Source organism: Taurulus bubalis, assembly GCF_910589615.1.
Source record: "Taurulus bubalis genome assembly, chromosome: 8".
Taxonomy (NCBI): Eukaryota; Metazoa; Chordata; class Actinopteri; order Perciformes; family Cottidae; genus Taurulus; species Taurulus bubalis.
In genome coordinates this window covers 24,753,541-24,769,390 of record NC_136596.1, presented here as the reverse complement: position 1 = coordinate 24,769,390, position 15,850 = coordinate 24,753,541, and the positions used below count along the sequence as shown (strand labels likewise).

General features: G+C 42.3%; 1 protein-coding gene across 1 annotated transcript; it reads left to right on the top strand.

Annotated features, from left to right (window-relative positions):
• Nucleotides 1–2,641: 2,641 nt before the first annotated feature.
• On the top strand, nucleotides 2,642–12,737 carry fgf5 (fibroblast growth factor 5; the record flags this gene model as incomplete). The annotated part of the gene is made up of 3 exons (XM_079221954.1): nucleotides 2,642–2,849; nucleotides 5,194–5,297; nucleotides 12,375–12,737. The coding sequence occupies 3 exons, from the start codon at nucleotides 2,642–2,644 to the stop codon at nucleotides 12,735–12,737; spliced, it is 675 nt and encodes a 224-aa protein (XP_079078080.1).
• Between the last annotated feature and the right edge of the window lie 3,113 nt (nucleotides 12,738–15,850).

Here is a 15,850-nt window from a genome sequence, read left to right as displayed (position 1 = left end):
AACACTGCCCCGCTGTTTACATAGAAGGTAGCGCGGAGCCCGGCCCCCCCGGCTCCCGGCCCCCCCGGCTCCCGGCTCTGTGTGCCAGAGACAATTAGGCCCCCGATGCCGAGACCGTAATCCACCGCCGGGCGTGACGGTAATCAAATTCAAACATAGCTGGGCCCCCGAAAACAATGAGGGGACGGGATTACAGCGTATGCATGCGATGATGATAGAAAATGAATACAGCTTAACACTGAGCTTGTGTTACAGTGACCAAGTATATACAGCATCAGAGAGGTTCACTTCTAAAATGATCTGTATTTTAGCTTTTTTTCGTCACTAATATCACTAAGAATTGAAACAGGCACGCAGGTATGGTTATGTTATGTTTTATTTAGTGTCATTTAGTTGTTAAATCTCAATCACTTATCAGCTCACAGAAGAAGAAACAAATCTATTATCAATGTGAGAAATAAAACATTGGACTTTGTATGTTTCTCCAAACACGGATACGTTGAATGTCGACGTTTCTTTGGTCGGAGCAAGAGACGCCATATATCGGACGACTGTTATTTAAAGTTACGTGGTGCAACAACGATTATACCACATGACATCTATCGCATAATGTCCCCCCTGGGTTGCTCTCCCTGACCTTTTAGGCAGGACGGGTCAAACAAACACAGTACTTTCACCCAGGAGACCGCTGGTCGTGTCCCGCGTGTGTAACCAAAAGTAAATGATTACTTTGATGGCTACAATATGGTTCCTGTGGTTGTTGTTGTTAGCGTATTATCTTCTAATCTTAACCAAGTACGTTTGTTGCCTGAACTAAACCAATCGTGTCACAACATTCATCACATGTCATTGTACGTTTCTTGCAAGCGTGATTCGAGGCTGTCATAAAACCTATTCTCTTTGACACATAATTGCATATCTTTTTTTCGGAAATGTTGACATTCAACTCCTCCTGTTGTTTGCAGAAACATACAATGCCATTTTTTCTTCTTCTGGCGTCTGTGTTGGCACAGAATGGCCATGATGAGATCCCTTAGTGTGACATACTGTAATTGACGTGGCACAAAAGTCTGAACGTGTTCTAAAGCTGATTTTAGGTTTTCCGGCGGAACGAGTGAGGCGAATCAAGTGTGCATTTCTAAAAGTTCCGTCTTCGTAGTGCAACTCCCTATACATTCAGGGTTCCTAATGCTTGAAACAAAACGTGTTGGATCGACATGTTGGGTCATGTCTAAAGAGTCCCGAATGGCCACACATTCAGGTGCGGGGTGGAAATAGGACGTCGTAAAGAGCGAGGGATCCATTGCTTCTCTGCAGGTTTTGGTTTCATAGTGTACAGCGCTGACTCAAGTATTCAGAGCAACAGGCCATAAATGATCACTTTGCTCAAAAGCACATAAATGCTCAAACCTGTGACCTGCTATGATGAAAGAATGTCTTCACTCTGAACCAGAAAAGCTACTTTATTATAATATAATGTCTGTAAATGAATGAACAAGACAGGTAACTCTAGGACAACGCCATAGACGTTGTAAGGCTTCGCAACCAAATTAAAAACACATCTTTTTCGACTACACCTTGATTAAGGAAGGTAGCACCGTAGTAGCACGTTAGTAGCACTTAAATGGCACTTAGTAGTTTAACTTTATTGAAGAAATTGTACTTTCTTGATTCTTGTTGTTCTGAGTTTGTACTCATGGTTGAATGCACTTATTGTAAGTCGCTTTGGATAAAAGTGTCAGCTAAATGAAATGTAATATAACCAGAGCCAGAGCTGGTACTTCACACAATAATAATGTTTAAATGACATGAATCGGTGGAGAAATCCGTTTAAACCACATTGATGTGGGAACTCAGTGTCAGTGTTTTACTGGAAGACATTTTTACGGGTCACATGACTGTTGATGGGATAAAATAAAAGAAGGAAAATGAGGAAGGGAAAAAAAGTGCATTATTTCCATTTTTAATTCTTCCATCCAGCCACAGTCTGATGCCTCCTCTGCACTGCATGTGCACGTATCCGATGATAAGGTGGACTAAAGCCTATAAATACGGCTGCCTGAGTCTCTCGGTGAGCCAGTGGTTAAACTCCACCTGATGGTCTGCGGTCCGAACCCCGCCGCTCTTCCCTCCTGCGTTTAACGTCTCATTACTTCAGTTCAACTCTTCTTATATGGAAAGAACAGAAGTCAGAAGAGTCGTTTTTTATTTTTATTCGCGTCCTTGAGCTATTCAAATAAAAACCATGTCTCCAAGTGCGTAAAATGCCGCGCTCGGTGCGTCCTGGCGCGGACGCCTCCTTGGTAAACGTTCGGTGTCAGTGGCGCGTCCTTCACGCCCCGCTGCTGCGGGTCGGTGCCGAGCAGGAGTGGCATCTCGGCGACAGAATCCGGACGAAAGAGCGTCCTTTAGAGCTCAGGCATGCATCGAGTAGTGAGATCATTGGCGTTATAAATATCCAGCTCCAGCTCCTGCAGCCGGGGTAATGCCCAGGAGGAGCGCTGCACGCGTGAGTGTGTGTGCGCGTGCACACGGTGCTGTGGTGCCCCCGGACCTCAAGAGCGACACCAGAAAAAAGAAGAAAAAAATGCTAGAAGTGGCCTAGCGAGCGTCTCCCCCTTTTTTTGTTGTTGTTGGAAGAATGAACGTTCCTCTTTACCTTCTGACCGTCGCTCACTTGGTTTGCGCCGCCGGAGCAGAGCGCGTCTCTCTGGAGCGCCAACTTCTGGAGGAGGGGATCCGATCAGGACGCAGGACGTGCAGGCTGTACTGCAGGGTGGGCATCGGCTTCCATCTCCAGATTCATCCCGACGGAAGAGTCAACGGCAGCCATGAGCCCAACCAGCTGTGTAAGTCTCCCGGCGCATGGATACGCAGCTGCAACTACTAAATTATACACGCGCTCTGACGCGCGGATGGATCCGAGTGCGCGTCTCGCCGAGATTGCGCACTTCGCTCTTAATTGATCCTCTCTCTGTTTTTGCAGTCGTGGCTATTTTAGATGTGTTTTTTAAAATTTTATTTTAACTGCGCTGATTTCACACGGGAGGAGCGCGAGGTCCGCGCGCCTAAACTTAGACCGCCTGACCCCGGGGAGGCATCTGGTCCGCGGGCCTCGTCTGTGTCGGCAGGTAGACTATTTGTGGAAGCGACAGGTGCAGCAGGGAGACAGGATGCGTTTGGACAATCAGCACGACTGTCATCACGGCGCTGCAGAAAATAGCCAGCTCACAAATCAGACTAATGGCGTCTGTCATTGAATCTTTTGACACCTCCAAAATGTTTTGTTTTTTTTTACATGCAAATTCAATGATTTGACTTTTCTATTTGGAGAAAGTCACAAACAAAGGGCTGTCATGGGTTGTTATACAATCACAGTATTGTGCTCAGTGTGCATCTTTAAGCTAATATAAGAGACATGCGATGTTTTGTTTCTTGCAATGAAGAACTCCACTGAGTTGCAGTGCAGAAGGTCGTGGTGTCCAGAGGGGTTTGATGTGTTTCAGGGCCATTCGTTTAAACAGCAACCATATTCATGGGTTCGGGCTTTTTGAGGCTGTTACTGGATGATTTAGCCAGAACATTTTATGTTTTTATTGATTCATACTACACTTTACTTACATTTTTTATACAATATATAGCCAATAATAATAATAATAATAATTACAAGTGACATGGGATGAAATAAACACTAAAACTAACGGTGTTTACAGCTTTAAGAGTTTTCTCCTCAAGACAGAACCCTGAAGGAACATGAAATGCAACCATGTTCATTATATAGATTTTGTTATCTTAAGGGTTAATCACATTATGTACAGTAAATACAAGTCTTCTTGTTGGCCTTCTCACTTTCCAGCACTCCAGAGACTCTACTGCAGAGTCGCTTAACCTCCGGTTAGCCTGTATGCTAACTTTCATTTGGATAAAGATAAATTAAATGTTGTGGCTCCTCGGAACCGAATGGATACAATTCTGATAGAGGAATGAGTCATGACGCTCATTTAAAAAACATTTAAACTTCACAAATTTACTATTAATTTGATATACCAGTATTCATCATTAAAAGTACAAAAAAATCAACATATGGTATTAATTTTTGTACATAAACACAAACAAACAAAACATATATATAAATATATATATATATATATATATATATATATATATATATATATATATATATATATATATATATATATATATATAAATGAAACAATGTATACATACAGTATGTTGTAAGATAATATTTCACAAAAGAAAATGATTTCTCTCCATTGGAAAACATTATCTCTAAACTCAAATAGAAAATGAGGTGAAAACTCAAAACTGCTCCAAAAACTCAGATAAGTGAATATTATTCATATTAGTATTCTTCTTTAGACATATTATGATCACAGGTGGTAAAACATTCCTGTAAAACTTATATGTGACGTTAATAAACAGTTTTAAAACCCCAAAGCTTTGACCCTCCTGCACGTGAATCAGTCTTTCTCATCGCTTCTCCGCCAGAAAGCTCCCCGTGAAAGTACTTGTGCGTACATTTCATGGCCCCTTCAGAGGACATGTCAGGCTACGTGAGGTTTCAACACGACAGCCATGTGGAGTCCCGCAGGAGGGCGTCTTAGATCTGTGACACCGAGATGGGTTTAACCATCATTACGTTTCAAAAACCTCGGTCAGTGAATACACAAATATTCTTTTACTGCGGAGACTTTGATTCTTTGATTGAGCCTTGTGGTGCTGTGCAGCAGTCAGACAGATTTACTGTATATCGTGTCAACAATCCTGTCTGTGATGAGGTCGTTACTTTGAACTGGTGCATTGATATCATGCATAAAAACAACAACAACAACAACGACAACAACAACAACAGACTAACACTTGTCAATAGTCTGGTTTCCCACAAAAGGCCCTTATGTTTGAAAAATAATCGACGATTGTGCATTTATTTGGTGGGGAAAAAAGATACTGATGTCCAGATTGTATTTTTTATTATCATGAAAGACAACATGTTTATTCTGGACACATGACAAGGTTATTTATTCTGATTCGGCTCTGGGCAACTAGAAAACACACGATTATATTCACATTGGGCCACTGCTTAAATGGAAGTTAGTGCAGGAAAACGACAAGAGGAGTATAAATACACCGTGTCGCCCATCAATCACCAGCGCCTGTTGTTTGTCCTCCCAGGTGTGCTGGAGCTCTTCTCCGTGTCTCAGGGGGTCATCGGCATCAAAGGGGTCTACAGTAACCGGTTCCTGGCCATGAATAAAAGAGGACGGCTCTACGGCACCGTGAGTATCCAAACTCTTCCACTCACCCTCGGCACATTGGTACTGCTGGATGTGCAGAGATACCACAAGGGACACGTATTTGTGCTTAACACGTGTTAATTGCAAAATGTTGTTGTGCGATCATGCAGAAGAAAAATACCTTCAATTGTTTGATGATGGGTTTAAAGATGCACTATTTGGTGGTTTGTAGCTCTTTGTAGCTGCTAAATGGTCCACATTGTTTACCTGCCAGCCAAAGGGAAGTAACTAAGTATATTTTCAGTACTGTACTTCAAGTTACTGTAAGGGTCTTGTAGCTGGTCCTGAGCCAGTCTCAGTGTAGTCCTGGTCCTCTACAGACCTCAGTGTAGTCCTGGTCCTCTATAGACCTCAGTGTAGTCCTGGTCCTCTACAGACCTCAGTGTAGTCCTGGTCCTCTATAGACCTCAGTGTAGTCCTGGTCCTCTATAGACCTCAGTGTAGTCCTGGTCCTCTATAGACCTCAGTGTAGTCCTGGTCCTCTACAGACCTCAGTGTAGTCCTGGTCCTCTATAGACCTCAGTGTAGTCCTGGTCCTCTATAGACCTCCATCAGTAAACAGACCATCAGAGAAAAGATGGTCTGGTTCTAGAGAGTTCTTCTTAAAGCTCCTCATCGGAGCCACCGGGTCGGATTCTGGTGCTAAAAGGCTCCATAGAGCTGCTACGTCTAGTGATGTTCATTGTTAATATAAGGAAAGATATTGATTATTAGAGTGCTCTATTCTCTCTGAACCATCTTTTTCTAAACGAAAGTACACATGTCGATAATGTTCAGCCTCTCCATCACAGCTAGTCGTTCGTGATGTTTCACTCACATGGAAAGCGACGGAGGTCGTTTCAAAGGATGGAGTTACAAAAACCATGAGACGCATCCTGCTGAAAATCCGACACATGCTGACAATTGTATTTGCTTTTCTTAGCTTTCGCTGCATCGCGTGTTCAGATTATTTTGTTGTACTTGCTGTTCTCAGAGATCAAGAAGTTCCATATTGTTTTCTTCTGATTCTGATGAACCTGCAGGAGTGCACACCTACATCTGTATCTCATTTGCAGCTGATCTGATGCTCTTTTGGACTCCTACAAACGGCTGTATGTCTGCACCAAACCGTTTGCCTTGTGCAGCTATTAGCTTATTTATTAGCTTGTGCTGCGTAACAAAAACAATCCACCAAATCTGACATCAGCATGTCACGGCGTACTGCTGTAATCAGTTTTTCAAAGACTTTCCAATCCCCCCCGCCCCTCACATCAACACACCAGTAAGTCCAAATCTGCCCGCAGCAGCTTGGCCCCGGCCCGCTGTAAGCGTACGGCGGGCCGGGGCCAAGCCGGTCGCACTGACGACTCGTCTGTGGGAGCCTTGGCAGGCGAAGAGATAGAAGCGGCTCTCCATTAGCATGTGTTATGGGGAGAGCAGATTAAGTCCTGTCTGGGACGGCTGATAATATACAGAGTGGTGAGCCGCAGACTGAGGATCAATATGTTGAGTAAACAATCAGCCCGGGCGAACAACAGAGCCGGAGAGTTTGTGAGCCGGTCAGCGGCAGCGATGTTTCTGCCCGCTCAGTCCCCCGGTGTTAGGGAGCGATTGTTGTGGCGTCTGTCTCTCTTCCTCAAAGTGCGTTCTCTCTAATGCGACCGCAAGCAGATCTCAGTTGGTCAAAGAACATCCCATAACGAGATTTGTAATTTATAATGCGACAGAGCAAAACAGCAGACTGCAGGACGGGAAATGCATCCAAACTAAAAACCTGAGCGTTGTTGTAGTTCTGGTGCATACAGCCACGATCCAACACGTGCTGCTTCTTCAGGCTGAAACTGAAGCCGGTAGTCACTCGCAGGTTCCGGCATTCGGGGACGGGAGGGTTACAGGAAGCAGCTAAGGTGACATTAAGGTGAGCCCCTCTGTCGAGGACAGGAAATAGAAATGGGCGTAGTCCTTGTGACGCCTCCCTTTGCTTTGTGGATGTTTTCAAGCCTTGCGTTTGACATTTTGGCAGTCGCCATCTTGTTTTTTTTGCAACCACTGAATGGAAGTGACCATATTTGGACTGGGGAGGAGTAGAGGCGCGTAATAGGGCTCGAGAGACATGCCAATCACTGTGTAGCCCCGCCCCTAAAGTGTCCCCTGCTTTATGATCTGTTTGACTCTAAATATACCTTCATTTACTCAATGAAATGAAGAAGACTTGAAACTAGAGATTGAGACATAAACTCATGTTTACAATGTTTACGGAGGGAATAAATCAAGAGAGAAGTAGAGTCATTTTCTCATAGCCTTGCCGCGTTCCAAGCTAGCTCAACTGCTACTGGAGTGCAGAGCAAAAGGGGGCGGGGCTTAGGGCGGGGCCATTAGCAGAACTCGTTCTTTATCCTCATGAGCAATAAAGAGGATCAACACTGGTGGAGCTGCCTTGCTCGAGGGCATGTCTCATTTTTTGTCTTTTGAGTTGCTAGATCATCTTTTTTGGTTGAAGGAGTTTTTCTTCCACCTTATTTGCTGAGGAAGACTGGTTCAAAGTTCGGCATTAAGTTTGCACGAAAAAAAAAAAACTATTTGAAAAAATTGATGTTGTTTGTTCCATTTAACCCAAAATCCTCAAAGCTGATAGCGGGCTTTTAAACATTTTTAAACTGTTATATAAAACGTTTTATGTGCAGTAAATTAGAGTTTGCCGTTTTAATCGGGGCTCTTTTTCTCTGCAGCTTTAACACTTACTGCAGATACCTCGCTCTCCGAGAGACGGGGCTCTATGGCTCCGACCGACGCAGTCTGAGCCTCTGGAGCGGCTCTGCCTCGGGGAAATATTTGTACAACTAAAACTCCAATCTGTGTCTACAGCTGCAGCGTGCTATTCAGCCGCCGCCATGCTTTGGGGTGGATGTAAAACCTCGTGGGGGCCGCAGTCAGGCATCTGGGCCTCACGTCTGGAGGGTGTCGGGTGACACCCGGGACCCTTATCTTGTTGCATCGTCCGTCATATCTAATATTCAGATGTTTTCACAGAGGCAATTTATTGGCTGAATAACGTGGCGAGGAGACAGATGCACATCGCTCTGCGTGACCCGCTCAGCGGGCCTTTGCAAACATAATCTTTAGAGAGGCGCCCGGGTCACCTGCATCTTTTGAACAAACACAGAGTGAAGACAGAAATGCAACCACTTGATTTAACGTGTGCTTTTTGATGTCTGTTGCAGCAGTGATGTATTTATATTAAACACACTTAACAAATAAAGAATGTTTCCATCTCCCAACCAGTTCATCATAAACCCAGTTTTAGCACAGTATAAAATCATTTTGGGTTTTGAGTGGCATATCTCAACAAACATTTGATGGATTGCCATGAAAGCAGACATGCATGGTCTCCAGAGGATGAATCCTCATGACTCTAGGTCTAAATTGCCACTACTGATGCATTGCCACATGATTTGTTGCAGAACTTCATCTTAATGACAATTTAATCTTCTCCCTTACTTTTTCCTCTTGTGCCACCAGCAGGTTGATATTTTAAGTAACTCACAAATTTACGAGAAAAAAATTATTCTGAAATTCTCTTGAGATGAAAGTCACAAATCTCTGGAAAAAAAATATTGATTAATGAATGTTTTCAGAGCAAGGCAAAGGTCCTATCTTTTGAACATAATATATCTGAATACTTGAATAAATACTCATTCAAGTAAAGTGATGTTCCTTGACAAAAAAAACTCCCAATTTTCATGTGAATTTAATCTCAGAGAATATTCAAGAATGTTTTATTATTATTATTTGTGATTTTTGGTATTTCTTGTAAATTGACCTCTTAAATCTCAAAGAAAATGTATCATGACTATTTTTCTCGTAAAGTTTCCCCCGGCTCTAATTTTTCTTTCAACCAAGCCCGAAGACGCCGTTGTATTTAGCGTTCATTTTTTTCAGATATTTCATATTTGAAACATATTTACTATATACTATATTTATGTCTAGCATATTTCTTAGGTTACACAGTTTGCAAGCAGTTACTCACAACCCCAGTCTCTTAAGTTTGTAATATCAGAGTCAAGTTAAAGTGTGGCTCCAGATCAGTCTTAGATCTGAGAGGAATTGCAGATAATAAAGTACCCTATCCATCTGTCTGCAGTCGTACGATGAAGAAAGGACGCATTAGTGAAGATATATGATTTGGGTAGAGGATATCTGTAACTTTCCACCTCGGCCCTAAGTACAGTTTACCCCCAAGGATCATGGGAAAGGTCCCATTTAAAAGAGTGTGACCAATCCAGCAGGGCAAGAGCCAGGTTAATAACAGCTGTATAAGCATTATGATTTTAACAATAAGATCTCTGGAATCCGGCCGCAGCCATTAAATCCTATGAAACACAGCAGGGGCCAAAGCGTGTGTGTGTGTGTGTGTGTGTGTGTGTGTGTGTGTGTGTGTGTGTGTGTGTGTGTACGTTTATTCATGCTCCAAGGGATTTGTTTCCAGATGTGTGTGATTCCCTGACTGGTACCAGAGCTGCTATGTTGCTCAAATGTAGCGTTCTGTTAAATCACTGCAATCCACCCGTAGCGGTGACTCAGAGTTATGTTCAACTTTCTAATCATCTTTAAAAAAAACAACAGCCAAGAGGAACAGTCGGTCACTTTGAATAACTTAAAGGTTTTTGTGTGTTAGTCTGTGGCGGCCGCGCTCTCTTGTGACTGGCATGTTTACCAAAACGCTGTAATGGCATCATTTTCTGCTATGCTGCACTCTGCAGCAAAGCAGAACAGTTTGTTTTTATTTCAGAATGGCGGGAGGGTTATACAAGGAAGTCGTACTGCGGCGGGAAAGCAGGCATCCCTGGGTACATGTCAGAGTTTCCCACCCCAAGATATTTATAGTCACGGAACGAGAACATTCAATGAATATCCACGTCGTATGTTTTATGAAACGTGGCGCCACACTAAGCTTGTTATAGTCGGCCACAGCGTCCAGGACATCTTTTGGTTTGGTTTGGTGCACAACTTATTTCAGTTTGGTGGGTTTTGTGACTTCTGACCCAAATCACTTCAGTCCAACTACAGTTCGGACCACCAGTATATGTGGATTATATTTGGATTCATGAGGTTATTATCTCTGATGCAGCGTATCTGCATCACATCTCTCTGCAGACTGCAGCCTGTATCGCTAAAATATAGCTAGCGTTGTTGCTGAAATAGAAACTCAGTTGCCATAAATAATAATGTCGACATTGCACATTTACAATACATTTAAAGACGATTATGAACCCCAAATTATATTTCGTGAATAGATTTCATATCAGCCTCGTCGTGACAAGCTTGGTTAGGTTTTAGACAACAAAGCTACTTGCTTAGGGTGTTGAAATAATATCGTAACAACAGTTACAAGAAACTAGCTGAAGGCCAACGTTTGGATCACCTGAGTGAAAGTCCTGCAGAGAAGCGGTTGGATAGATTTAGGTAACACACAATACTTGTTTAAGGATAGAATAAGAGATCAAGGTGTGTGTTAAAATAATAACGTACTAACGTAAATAAATAACAACCGACCATAGCTGACTTTCTCAAGTAACGTTACGTAAAGAGGGCAAAGTCAACGTTAACTTTCACATGTGACATGAACAGCGGCCTCCTGGGTTAAAGTCCTGTGTTTGTTTGACCCACTGAACATTACCACCATGCTACCACGTAGCTTCCAATAACTGTCGCTAAATACGATCCGTCGCTTGCCGAGCCGAAAAGGCAAAAACTTTGACGTGCAACTGGTTTGCAGAATGTTGCCAACGTCCAATGTTCCTTCTTATAGCAACGCCTCGGTGATACATTCCCCAAAACCTCTCTCGATATATCGAAAATTTATCAATTTATTTAATTAATTGACAAAATTCAGTTTTTTTTCCTACTTTTGTAGCAAAAACACGACCAGTGTGTCTTCACTTAGAAGTTCTTCTTGGTTGAAGTGGGTAAACACCGGCGGCCATCAATGGTTTTTGTACCAGTGCAAAGGGGGAACTCTGCCGCTCTGCTGCTGTCAATCAAAGCATCTCTGAGATAAGGAAAGTCGCCCGCTGTAGAGATGAGAGACAAAGCTCCCGTGTTATTGGAACGGTGTCAGTTTTGCAGCAGCTATAACGATCAGATCACAATCAGCTACGTTGAAGAGCGACGAGCAACCACAGGTTGAGATAACAGAGCGTTTGACGTTTCCTCCACTCTGAATTCTGATGTAATTACAGTCTCACAGAAACGATCCTCCTCTCTCTGTGTGATTAGAAATTAAAGACATTTTGTCAGCAACCGGTTCTTTCCGTTCTCATTTTTTTAATTATACATATACGGTACGAACAAATGACATACTTTCCTTTTTCTCAGAGGAAGGAAACGCATCTGAAGCACAGTGTATTTTGGAGATCACGAAACGGTTCTCCCAGTCGCATTATGTGCAAATGAAACGTAATCAGTGGGGAGAATCTGGCAAAGCTGGACGGTGGGAGCTTTCGTCTGAAGAAATAGGAGCCATTACTTTTTCTTTCCCCCCAATCTAAAGACAATTATCTCAGCAGCAGCTAACAGGAGAGACACCGGGTCGGGTTTCATGCGAACAGACTCCCCCACATGTTCTGCATGTGGACAGATCCGCTATCGTGTTCTCAGGAGTGGAACATGTGGAACCATTTACAGATTTAGCAGGTTTCAAGGTTTGTTAATCGGAAAATTAAAAAAACATCATTGACAATATCTCTCTCAATATCGTGCTCAACATTACTTTTATATTTTAGTTTCCATCAGGTCTGCTCTTAGGTCTTTGTTGTATTTTACTTTTTTTTACCTTACTCATATTGCTATTGTGCTTTGCTTTGCAGTGGTATTATTTAATTATTTTACATGTAATAATTATTACTCTATTGTTCAAATGCGTTGATATTTTGATTCAATTGTTTTTTGCTATTCTTCTGTTGTAATCTTTAATGCAACTCTGGCACAATCATTTTCCTCCAGGATTAACAACTCTATTTCATCTTGTGTTTTAGTGATTTCCGTTTATTAAACACCTGCACGTCTGCCTTCTTTTTGCAGGAACGGTTCACGGACGACTGCAAGTTCAGGGAACGCTTCCAGGAGAACAGCTACAACACGTACGCCTCGGTGATCCACAGGAACCACAGGACCGGCCGCGACTGGTTTGTGGCCCTCAACAAGCGAGGGAAGGCCAAAATGGGCTCCAGCCCGCGGGTGAAACCCCAGCACGTCTCCACCCACTTCTTGCCCCGGGTCGGCACGCACAACACGGGCGAGCGAGGCTTCACCATCACGGACCGGAGCAAAGAGAGGAGGAAAACCCCGCCGGCACCAAAACCTCCTCTGGCGAAGGCCGTCCACGCCGGACCGGGGCCGAGACGCACGCAGGTCAAGTACTGGCCCAAGTACCGCTTCGGGTAGACGTCCAAAAGGAAGGGATACAATGTTCGTAGACGCTGGACACACAAGTGATGGGCCATGTATGACATTCAAAGCATTCCGGGTTTGGTTATGGAGCTTCTCTCCAAGTTATGATCATAGTTTATGATCGAGTTGAGTTTATGATGCTCTGTCCTGTTTCATGTTTTCTTTTTGTGCACATGACCCCCTCCCCCCCACCCCCATCTTGCAACCATTTTCTTTGAAAGTCAGATGCTGTTGAAGCTGAAATCCATAACTTTTCTTTTGGCGTGTTTGATTCTAGGTGAGAAATTCTGAATTATACATCAAAGAGGGAACGGGTCGTCCGCGTTGTTTTATTATCTTGTTTTCTAGTGAAAATGTCCTCAAACGACCTTCTTAACGTCCTCCACTGGCAAGGGACTGTACACACCTGATTTTAAGGTACTAGAAAAGGGAAATAGTTCAGTCTTAATTCTATGGGATAACAGGATATTTTGTTACCCCCAGATTTATATTTTAATTCAATTATTTTCCTGAATTGTTATTATTATTTTTACTTTAAAACAATAATCATAATACATGTCTTTTTTATCAATAAGCGGAAGACACCGATCCCGTCTTTGCATCAGGGCTGTATTCTGCTCGTTATAATCAATCAGTAGTTCATACAGACACAACCTTCCTCGCTACCTCGGGACCTAGAGAAGATATTGATATTGCTGGAGATGCGTTCCCATTTTTAGAAAGTGAAAACCATTTCGTATTATGCACCAAAGTAGAAAGTGATGACTCAGATGTATGTTGTGTGCGTCAGCTCTGGTTTGAACAGAATTTTTTTTAATTTTAAATGTAATTGCATAGCACAAGAAAAGTAGCTCAGTGTGTTATATTAAAATAAGACCACTTAAATAACAGCTGTCTTGTTTAAATCCATCGAACATAAGGAGGGAACTACAACTAAATCATTGTTATAATTGTTGTTGTCACGCAGAAAAGGCAACGAGTCACATTTCAAAGCGATAGCGGCACATTCTGTCGGACTCTGAGTCCAACAATCTTTCGACATCTGACAACACTCCGCCGAGAAGATGGCAAAAATATGATTGGTAAAACAAAAAAATAGGTTGTGGATTTCAGCCTTAAACACTGAAAAAAGTAATTCCATTCATTCACACGAAAAGCTCTCCCACCTGGCCTGGAAAGTGCTTCCAACATGTCTCCTGCCTGAACACACACCGACCAACTGGCCCTTTTACTAACACACAGATTTGCGATAATCGACGATAAAAACGCGGACCGGCCCACCCAACCCTCCTGGACAACTGTGAGGGATCAAGGAGAACCATCGAAGCTATCATTTTAGCATCCGGCTGTTACCCCCGCCCCGTCCAGGAGGAGCGCGCACCGCCGGATTAAAGATGCCGAGGAGGAGTGGAACTTGTTTTGGGGAAAGCTCGGAGCAGAAGGCGTATCGGGTGACAGACAGCCGTGGAGGACGTCTCTGGCTGAACCATAAATGAAACGCCGTCTTTAATTGAATGGTTGTGTTTCATTAACTTGTGCTCTGGGGACAATTTGCAGAACTCTTCGAAGACATTGAAACACTTTGATCATATTCCACCCATCAGAGCCAACATGTGTTTGAAGCAATGGGGAAATGTCCCCGAGATTCAATCTCATAATGTGCATCATTTCTAATAAGCCTGTCCCAAAGAGTAAAAACATATTCAGTTCCTGTTTACTTGCACGTTGTCTTTACCCTGCAATCACAAGAACTGCTAGTGAAAAAGGCTTGTTTAGGATTATGAATCTGGTGCATTTTCTCATATCTTCTCCGCAGTATTATGGTGCATTTTTTATATTTTTTTATTCAAACCTTTTTTCTTTCTTTTTTACAGTGTAAGCCGGAGTAATTTACATATAGGGTTCAAATGTGTGCAAAGCCAAGAACAACCAGAAGGCTCAGAGTTCGTATTGTCGTGTGAAGCTATGTGCTTGAACTCGATTCAGGTCTTTTTATATAATTTATTGCAATAACTGGTCTTTCTCTGTCTGACTGTGCTAATAATCTGCTCCCACGTGTGCCGTGTGCTGCAAGTAGATATGCAGACGTCCATTGTGTCTCCCATTAGGACCGGCGAGCTAACGGCCACAAATGGATGATGCAACAAACATAGCTTTGGGTCTTCGGCCGGGTTTCGGAGGTGAAATGTGGCAGCCGCTGTTGTTTGGGTTTCGGGTCTTAAAGACCCGGGTTCAGGGTGTCCGTTTGGAGCCTGTGCAAAACTCTTTGTGCAGACGTCCAACAGAGAGTGTTGTTAATCTGTTGAACCACAGATGGGAGATATGCAAAAAGACAGACAATCATGTGACACAAGTGTACCAGTTCTTCAGAAACTATGGAAGAAAACAAATAACTATCTACCTTTTCAGATTATTATATAAAATTATTCGAAAGATAATAAACAAAACCTTGTGAGAGAAGATTACAATAAAAATACCTTAAAATGCTTCTATTATAAGGTTTATACAGAGGGAAGGTATATATATATAATAATATATATATATTTATGTATATATAAATATATATATATACAGTATATATATATATATATATATATATATATATATATATATATATATATATATATATATATATATTACTTATCTTTACGCTTTACTTCTTGTAAACGGTTTGTTTTCTAATGATCTTCTGTGATGTCATCATGTTGTGTCGTCCTCTTAAACATCACAAAGAAATATTTTTTCTACCAGAATTTCTTTCTATATATATATATATATATATATATATATATATATATATATATATATATATATATGAAAATGTATGTATGACGAAGAGTTTTGTGTCATATGACTATTGAAAATAAAAATAAAAATCAGTGGATATTCATAAGTATCATGTTGTGTGGAAGAATGTGACTCTTTTAATTAACGCTTAATGTCATTGTAGGGTGTAGGGTGTCAGATGTTTGTGGAGAGATATGCAAGTATTGTTTCTGTCACTGAAATCCCGAAGAAGAAGAAGAAGAGTCCAGGATCACAGTGGCCGACTAATAAAAGACAGATGTGTGTGTCTGTGTGAGTTTGTGCGTGTGTGTCTGTATGTG